General features: G+C 36.4%; 1 protein-coding gene across 2 annotated transcripts in view; it reads left to right on the plus strand.

Annotated features, from left to right (window-relative positions):
• The window catches only part of chd5 (chromodomain helicase DNA binding protein 5), a 45,896-nt gene extending 36,848 nt beyond the window's left edge, over positions 1-9,048 (plus strand). For both annotated transcript variants that reach the window (XM_082154990.1, XM_082154989.1), the window contains exons 32-40: positions 36-231; positions 317-403; positions 962-1,114; positions 1,241-1,349; positions 2,074-2,206; positions 2,285-2,480; positions 3,764-3,927; positions 4,033-4,159; positions 6,219-9,048. In XM_082154990.1, the coding sequence (XP_082011116.1) occupies positions 36-231; positions 317-403; positions 962-1,114; positions 1,241-1,349; positions 2,074-2,206; positions 2,285-2,480; positions 3,764-3,927; positions 4,033-4,159; positions 6,219-6,346 (1,293 nt within the window). In that variant the 3' untranslated portion in view covers positions 6,347-9,048. The remainder of the gene's footprint in view (positions 1-35; positions 232-316; positions 404-961; positions 1,115-1,240; positions 1,350-2,073; positions 2,207-2,284; positions 2,481-3,763; positions 3,928-4,032; positions 4,160-6,218) is intronic.
• The last annotated feature ends 829 nt before the right edge of the window (positions 9,049-9,877 follow it).

Here is a 9,877-nt window from a genome sequence, read left to right on the forward strand (position 1 = left end):
TTGTCTTTATTGAAATGTATCTCTTCTCACATCAGCCAGTTATACCAGAACCCTCCCCTGCACCAGAGAAGACCAGTGAGGGAGAAGAGTCAAAGAGCGGCAGTCCTGAGGAGAAACGAATAGAAGAGAACGAGAAGAACGACACCCCTCCTGATCCTTCCGAGTCATCGTCCAATCAAGCACAGCCGCCCACTAAGCCCAGTGAGCAGTCAGCCAATCAGACACCTTTGGGTAAGGATTCTTCACCATGCATATAATGATTCTATGAAACATTTCTCTCAATAAATAAAATATTTAAATATTTTGTGTATTTAAGACTGCGGTAAAGGGAAAGAAACTTCTCCGGAGAGAGGGGAAAATAAACCCAGCCCAGTAAAATTAGACGAAAAGGAGCAAAAACCAGGTCAGTATTTGTGGCATTTGTTTATGATGCTAAAAAAAAAAAAAGAATAAAAGGGGTCACCGAGATTGCAGATCCATTTTATCCTCAAATTAGCATCTTAAAATGTGCACTTTCTACACAATAGGGCCTGAAACTTTTTTTTCAACCAATGGTCAGTAAAAAGAGGTGTCTTCAGATAGTTTGTCTCCCTCAGGAGGTCAAAATAAATATTACTTGTTTTATGTTCTATTCATTTTTTTTCTTTTTTTTCTTTTTGTGAAACCCTGCAACCAAAATGTCTGAATATTGTTTTAAACCCTGATTTGTGATTTTTGTATTTTTCTAGCATTACAAATTATACAGACATCCAAAATAAATAGACAACATTTGGAAAATAAATAAAATTAAAAATAGAATAAAATGAAATAAATTCAGACCAAGTATAAATTGGGACCCAATAGACTGGGACCAAATGTTGGTTTGTATTTATTGATAAATTTATATTTCCCATAAATAAAGGTAAATAAATAACTAAATATAGTTTTTCTGCTTGCTGAATTTGTATTTTATTTTTTGCAGCCATTCCTGATGATTTAAAGTCTGAAGAACAAATTGTGAACCAATTGAATGGAGAGAAAGATGCGAGGGACGACACAGACGAGAGCCACAGAGATGACAAGAACAGCGTCAAGACTCGGTTCATGTTCAACATCGCAGATGGAGGATTCACAGGTGAGTTGCAGTCTTATTGACGTCGTGTTGATTTGCTGTCTCGTGGACAGCGGATTCAGAATTCCATGTGAATTTTTGCAGAGATAAAGAATGCATGGATGTGCATGATTGTTTTTGTGTGTTCAGAATTACACACACTCTGGCAGAACGAGGAACGCGCAGCTGTGTCATCTGGCAAAATATACGACATCTGGCACCGTCGCCATGACTACTGGCTGCTGGCTGGCATCGTAACGTATCCTTACCTGTTCTTTCCATAGAGCTTTTGAGCTGTCTCGATATTGCTATAATAATGCATTTTAAAAGAAACTGCCATTTACACTGCCATTTTTTTGTTTTTGAAAGGTGTGTAATGCTCAAAGGCTGCATTTATTTGATCAAAAAGATATTAAAAACAGTTACAAATTTATAATTGTTCATTTATTTTAAAATCAATGTAATTTATTCCTGTTATGACAAAAGCTGAATTTTCAGCAGCCATTACTCCAGTTTTCAGTGTCACATGATCCTTAAGAAATCATTCTTATACAGTATGCTGATTTTGTGCTCCAAGAATCAATTCCTATTACTATGAATGTTAGAAACGGTTGAGCTGCTTAATATTTTTGTGGAATTCAAGAAACATTTTCAGCATTCTTTGATGAATAGAATGTTCAAAAGAACAACATTGATATGAAATAGTAATCTTATATAATATTATAATTATCTTTACGGTCACTGAACAATTTAATGCATTCTTGCTGATTGAAAGAATAAAACATAAATAAAATTAAAAAACTTTTACTGACCCGAAACGTTTTTTTTTGTCTTTTAAAATAGCTCACCCAACGTGTTCTTTAAAGTGCTGTTTTTCAATACACACACACACAAATCTTTACCACTTTGGGTTGTGTGCTTTATTGCAATTGTGCGTAAAACCTTTTTAGTGAATAAGGTAATCCTTAACCAGGTACTCTCAGACATGGCTATGCCCGCTGGCAGGACATTCAGAATGACCCACGGTACACCATTCTCAATGAGCCTTTCAAGACTGAAATGCACAAAGGGAACTACTTAGAAATGAAAAATAAATTTCTCGCCAGACGTTTTAAGGTACAAGTTATTATGTGTTTTATTTGAATTCAATAAAAAGAATCTATCATATTCACGTATTCTTCATTCACGTTTTAGCTCCTGGAGCAGGCTTTGGTAATCGAGGAGCAGCTACGGCGCGCAGCGTACCTGAATATGACTCAGGACCCCAGTCACCCTGCCATGGCCCTCAACACGCGTTTCGCAGAGGTGGAGTGCCTGGCTGAGTCCCATCAGCACCTCTCCAAAGAGTCCTTGGCTGGCAACAAGCCAGCCAATGCTGTGCTGCACAAAGGTGTTATTCTAAAAATAAAATTAACACGCTGATGCTTGGAAGCTTTATAAACCGAATAAAAAATAAATGTACACTACTGTTCAAAAGTTTGGGTTCAGTAAGATTTTTAATGTTTTTGAATTAAGTCTCTTAATATGCTCATCAAGACTACAGTTTAATTTTTTTTATTTATAATTATGTTTTTTGAATTTTCATTATAATACAAATATAACAAGACATCACAAAAAAACAACACAAAAAATACAATAAAATAAAATAAAGGAACACCAATAGCTCAGGTTTGATATAAAACAGGATTACACCATAATAAAACATTAGAAAATAAAACAAAACAATAACATATTTCAAAAAGATGCAGAAGAGGACAAAGGTTCAATGTCCAGAGAGTTATATAATTCCTTGTAATATGTTAGGGCAAATATGAGTTTCCAAATAGTCCAGATATGGGGTCCAGACTTTATAAAACTGGCATGTTTTTTTTAATACATAGGTAAGATGCTCCAGGGGAATCGACTAAAAAATTAGCTTATGACAACCTTTAAGAAATAGAGATTTATCACTGATCCAATTAAGTAAAATATATTAAAAAAAACAGAATATTATACAATGTCTTATTTGCAGATGAAACAATGCGTCCATCAGATATACCCAACACCAGTGACACTGGGTCAAAATCCAACTGAATATTAAAGATCTTTTCACATTTTAAAATGTAATGTCTTCTTGTGGTGGCAAAGCTGAATTTTCAGCAGCCATTACTCCCAATCTTCAGTGTCACATGATCCTTCAGAAATCATTCTAATATGCTGATTGTCACTTGTTGCCATGTAGTTAATGCAACCCTTAGGAAGATGCGTGACGCAGAATGAGCGATAATATCATACTTTTAATGAACATGATGAGAACTCAGGCACTACACGACCAACATAATGTTAACGAGAGACTCTGAATTGAGGAAGACAGAAGGCATAAATACACAGCGGAAGGTAATCAAAGGAACAAGGAGCAGGCGCTCAACTAATAAGAAACCATGACAACTAATGAAGAACTCGGGCAATGACAATGAAAAACCTAATATTTTCATTATTTGATGAATAGAAAAATGGTTCAAATTGTGATTTATTTAAAATAGAAATCTTTTGTAACATTATAAATGTCTTTACTGTCATTTTTGATCAATTTAATGCATCCTTGCTGAATAAAACTCTGTAACTCCAACTGTAAATTTCTTTGATAGTTTTATTTTATTATTATTATTTTGATATTCACTGGTGTTGTTTCAGTGTTGAATCAGCTGGAGGAGCTGTTAAGCGATATGAAGGCTGACGTGACGCGGTTGCCCTCCATGCTTTCGCGGGTCCCACCCGTGTCCGCCCGGCTCCAGATGTCAGAGCGGGGCATCCTCAGCAGGCTCACCAGCCGGGGCAACGAGCCGCCACCTCAGCAGGTGACACGTCTCTTGCCATATGTGTAGTCCGTACAATATGAATAATAAATGGGCCTTATGTGAATGAACCTTTATATTAGAATGTTCTGTTTCATCTCCCCTTAGCCTTTCCCTCAGGGCTCTTTCAGCTGTTCTCAGATGTATAATAGCAGTTTTGCCGGAGGGTTCCGTGGACCTGGAGGCACAGCGATGGTGAACTACAGCCAGATGCCCCTGGGGCCGTACGTCAGTGGTTAGTGGCCTACATTAGTCTTGAAATGAATATGTTGTTGCTTCATGCATTCAAAAGCTTCATGCATTCTAGCTTCATGCATTCTTTTTTTTAATCAACACTTGAATTGTAAGTTTAATTAAAACAGCAACATTTTAAACAAAACGAAAAAAAAAATTCCAAAGACTACAATGCTTTAATCGCTTGTTTATGCTCCTTTTATTCCTGTGTTTCGATCCGGAGATTCTTTACTCTTTCAGAAGATGCATAATAGCGTCCCCTACCGCATAACAGTGAAAGCGCGGAAAGCCGGAACATTTTGTAAATGGAGGGGAAGCGTTGTCTCAAAAATGAAGGAAAATTCTGTCAATGCCGGGGAAAGAGTTAATAATGTTTTCAATACGTTAGCACAAAAACATTATCTATACATCATTCATCTAACGTTTTTTTTAAACATTAAGACTTATCTAGTCTCCCTTAGCCAGACTTTTATGTCTTTGAATTCTTATTGCAGCATATTCTGTCCAAGAACCGCCTACTTGAAAAGGAAGAGATCACCTGACCGACATGTAAAGCAAGCAGCCACAGTTAGTCTTGTTTTTACATGCCTTTTACTTCTCTAAATTAATATCTACTTCACTACCAGTACCAAGTGAACTCCTTGAGATTACATTTTGTAACCTTGTAGTCAAGAAATCTGATAGGAGCTTGTGTTTTTCACAAGTGCCTTCCATTTTTGTGTACTAAATGCAGCTAACAGCCATGTTGTTAATGTAAACTAAAACTATTAAATATTAAGCTATAAAATATGAAATATATGAAATAAAATATAAATATTAGGAGGAAAAACTTTAAAAACTAAAATACGTATAATTCTGAAAAATGGTAAATAAAAATGTGAAATGTGAAATAAGTTGAAGTACTAAAATTACTAAAAAGCTATATAGAGATTTTTAAATTATGACGTAAGCACATAGCAAAATTACTAAAACAAATGAAAATAAAAAGATAAAAACTAATTCTATAATGACACTGATTTTGGGCATTTTTTCGGCAAGCAGTCTGAGAGTAAAGGCCCATTCACACCAAGAACAATAACTATAAAGATATTAGCGTCCACACCAAGCGTGCCGCACAAGCCCTGAAAAGTGAAGCCAAAACGTCTCGATCGCCCCCCGGTGACTGGTCCTAGTATAGGTCATAAGTCCCGCCTCCCCGTGTTTTTCAACGGGACGTGAGACCAACTAAACAATTAAATTACACTTCAAATATCTTTTTTCCAAAGGTGGTTTCTTTCATTTGCTGTCGTTTTTATCACGCTGATGTAAGTTCAAGTGTCTGTTTCAAAAATAAGTTGGTTTTTAGTTAGTTACGTGATGCGGTGGTGTAACGTCATGATTGACAGCTGTGATTGACAGGTTCTCTGAGCGAAGTAGTCACTGAAGCACCAACGGACATTTTTTTCGGGATCTTCGGAGGACTGAAAAAAAAAAAGTGTGCAGCATCCACTCTCCCTGAGTGCATTCTGCGAGAGTGAGGGCGGAGCGCTGATTTTGCGGCTTTACTTCCTGCTCACTACTGCGCAGGTCTGGTCCCGAGATCGCTACTGCGCAGACTCAAGTTCCAATATGTCAGCGCCATATCGGGACGCTGGCGGCTTCAGTTCTCATCAATGGAAGAGAGCAAAGGGGCGTCGTCCATCTTTTTTTACAGTCTATGCGGACGGTATCGTTTATTCTAAGCGTGTGCTTGTCCGCCGCTTCAAATGCTCGGGCTTGTTACAGCAGGATGGATTCTGATTGGCTGTCAATATTTTATTATTCATCAGCTGGATAAAAACGTTCTGAAAGTGATTCCAACTATATCGTTGCCGTTATCGTTAAAGCTGTGGTGTGAACTCTGCTATTCTTTAATATTGAGAACGATTTTTTAGAACTATATCTTTATCGTTCTCTTTATAGTTATCGTCCTTGGTGTGAACGGGCCTTAAGACTTACCTGGTGACCACTGAGAAAGTAATAACTAAAGGCAGTAACTAGGTTTAATATATGGAAGTATAATTCTGCTGTTTTCTTCTTAGCGTCCTCAAACGGACCTCCGGCACCAACCAGCTACTTGGAGAAGAAGTCCAGTGATGCTCTGCGAGATGTGGCCACCCCTGATTTGAAATCAGGCAAACCCAGCGATGTTATATGCATCGAGGACTAGCCCGCAGCCATTCCATCCTCTATCTGTACGACACAGACAGAACCGTGGAGAACTCCTCCAAACAACAAATATTAAACAGCGAACCTTATCAGTTGCACTTTTCGTCTTTCAGAATCTGTACTTGTATACGCCTACAAGTTTTATCCGGTAGAGTTCCGTTTCTCTTTCATTCTTTTTTAACTTCTGCGATACGAAAGTCTTGATCGATTAAGGAGAGACTGAGGACGCTTATGTAGAGGGCACCATTGTTCTGACAGTCCTTTGAGCTTTGTTTTTATATTATTATTTTTACATCATGATGTGTTTTTCTTGATGGCCATGAAGGACATTTTCATCTCTGCTAACATTGAGCCATCTGGAGGTGCTACTAGTTCCTGGCCTGCTCAAGGACCGGACGTCCCACCTCTGGGTTCATTTGCAGCCTCTGCTTTGCTCCTGGTTCTGCTCATGAATGGTGTGTTATTGCTGCCCCTGCAGGTTATTGCTGTGTAGTGCATCTAAAAACAGAATAGTGCAATGACTGTCATTTTTCTCTGGAATACTTAAGATGATTTTACAGTATGTCACCACTAATGTTTTTTTTTTTTTTAATTGTACTATATATATATATATATATATATATATATATATATTTTTTTTTTTTCAGTTTACATTTATTCTTTGAGAAGAAAAAGAGTGTTGACCCAGTTTAAATGGTGCTTTTATTGATTTTATTTCATAAAAAAAAATTTTTGCCCTAAGGAAATTAATAGTAGGCCTATTTTTAAAAAACAATTTAAAACAGTGTACACTCAAATGAATTAGCAGCCTAATACAAGCTTGGGATGCTTCATTCAAGATCACATGACCTGCTAAATAATACGCACTAAACAAAAAATTCAGATTGCACCTAAAAGCGGTAATAAATCAATGGCTAATGGAATGTTTTCGTGAACTGAGAGCTGATAGCTTTGAAAAATCAGAAAAACATCCCAATTGTGGTGTTTGCTGTCAAACATTAGAGCTTACCAACAACTTTAAAGGAATGTTTAATTTTAATTTTAAATGCAATGTGAACTCTATTGACATCATCTGTGGCAAGCGGTAGAATACCACAGAAATTATTTTGTCCCTCGGTTTGTAAAAAACAAAACAAAAGTATTTATAGTAATTCATTTGCAATGTAAGTCTATGGGGAAATTGTACAGGGTCAGAATAAATGTTAAAATGTACATTATCGTGACTTTTTACATGAAACAAACTCAGCCCATAATTCCATGTCTGGAAATGTTTTGGTAACATATAAAAGTAGTCTCACTTAAAAGGACAATTTATAGATTTAAATTTATTTAAATTTATGTAAATGTACATTTTTATTTATTACGTTTTTTATATTATTCATAAAATTATTCATGTAGGTGCTTATACAAAAATAAGTTCACGTTTTTGCTTTTAAACACTCTCAAACGATACAATGCATTTTTAAAGACCTTTGTAAAGACCTTTTGTTTGATTTTACAAATTGAGGGACAAGCCAAACTATATTCTGTAGTTATTAACAGCATGGCTGAAATATTTCTACAAGTTTTTAATTTCAAAGTGAATTCAGATCCACAGGAATATTTGTGCAGTGTTTCCAACTTGTTCCTGAATGGGCTCACATGCGGATACACTGAATTTGTAAACTTAATTACCCACATTTTGTATTATTATCATATTCTTTCTATTGTCAGATGCAGTTTGCTTGACATTTTGTAAAAACTTGGACCCCAAGTGCGTCGGTTTACTAAGCCGAGCTTATGGATAGTATTGACATGATTGTTCTGGTGCCATAAGTGGTGTGGATATGGATTTTTTTTTGTTTAAATCTGAAATGATATGCCTTGTGTAACTGTGTTTTAAGCAGCGCACTTTATATGGAGATCGGATGTGACCATAGAGATGACATCTCCTATGGGCCATTTCAAACGCAGTAGAAACCTCCTTCAATAACTCGTATACTCAGTTTCAGTCTGTGATAGTCATGTTAATTAATGTAGATGAAGTATTTTGTTTGTTTTCTGCATCTCAGCATCAATGTAAATGGCACTGAAGTGTCATGGCTGACCGTAAATGTGATCATAGTTTCTTTTGCAGTAGTTTTAACTTAAGGGGTTCAAGATGATGGGGTGTGTGTGTGTGTGTGTATGGGGTGGGGGGACCAATGAAATACAAAGGCAGCCTCAAGAGTCAAGGGAACTTAAACCCAAGGTTATAAAGAGAGAGCCAGCAGCATAAAATGTGTTGTGAAATTAAGTTTGGTTTTTATCCTGTGTGATGAGTTTACACCATTTCATTTATTCTTTTTTATAACAGTATTGATATTGACATTGAACTCCATTTAAATGCAATCAAACTGAAGCCAAAATGAATGTATGAAGTATTTAAAAAAAGCTTCAGTCTAATGTTAGAAGTCTCTTCATTCAAGTACATACTAGGCTTCAAAAGCTACCAAAAGATCCTGGTCAAGACACCTTTGTTGCAATGAACGCACTGCATGTGAGATGTCTTCAGATTCCTTTGGACCAGAGAGATCTTTGTCCTGGTTTCTAAACAGCTATGAGCAAAACAATATTGCTATTCTGCAGAGATAAGAATATGGAAAACACAAGTGAACTACCATCATTTCACTTTGTACTCAGTGTATTTGTTTAATGTGTTTTATTAAATTCTCTCCAATAAGATTCATGATCTGTTTCTTTTTAATTTCAATGTTTTCTTCTAATTCAAATGTGTGTGGATTATGGGGGAATAATATATATATATTTCTTTCATGTTTTAGCATTCTGGTGGGCACTCTGACCCCTTTCACTGCAGTGCCAGTTGTTGGAAGACTGCATGCATTTGGAAATCTAAGCAATTCATGCCGCTTGCCATTCTAAAGTAAAGGATTTAGATGCTGACTGGTGCTCTTTTGTCAATGACATTAATTAAACAGTGTTTACAAGGCAGATATCTGAAACTCATTTATTTGTTCACATTTGATGTAAATAAAACTGCACTTAGGTTGAACCCTCTGGGCCCTGGAGGTGTTCTGACATTTGTGCTTATTTCAGTTACTTGTAACACTTTCATGGCTAAACTCTTCTACAATATGTGAGCAGCATGTATGTAAAATGTTGTACTGTTGAGAAAATGACGTTTATGCGTGGTTTGTACAAAAACAAAAAGCTTTCCTCAAGTGGATTATGTTAAAATGGGCGGGTAAATGAACAGGCTTTTTCAGATCTTTCCGTCTAATTTCCGTCCGACAAAATAAGCTAATGCAATTCACACATGAACATTACCAGAGATGACCCAAAAAACAGCAGCAGGATTTGTTTCTGCCTTGACAGCTGCAAGAACATGTTGAAAAGTGAGCAAGTTAGAAATCAGGAATGGTAAGAACATCTTGGGTCTTCAGCCAACAAAGTTTAAATTCAAGCTGGCTAGCATGCTTCCCATAATGTTAATGCATTGGGTCAGTAGGTAGTCTTTTGTGACCGTTTGAATGCATTTGACCACACAAGCATT

The sequence above is a fragment of the Leuciscus leuciscus genome, assembly GCF_965113295.1.
Source record: "Leuciscus leuciscus genome assembly, chromosome: 23".
Taxonomy (NCBI): Eukaryota; Metazoa; Chordata; class Actinopteri; order Cypriniformes; family Leuciscidae; genus Leuciscus; species Leuciscus leuciscus.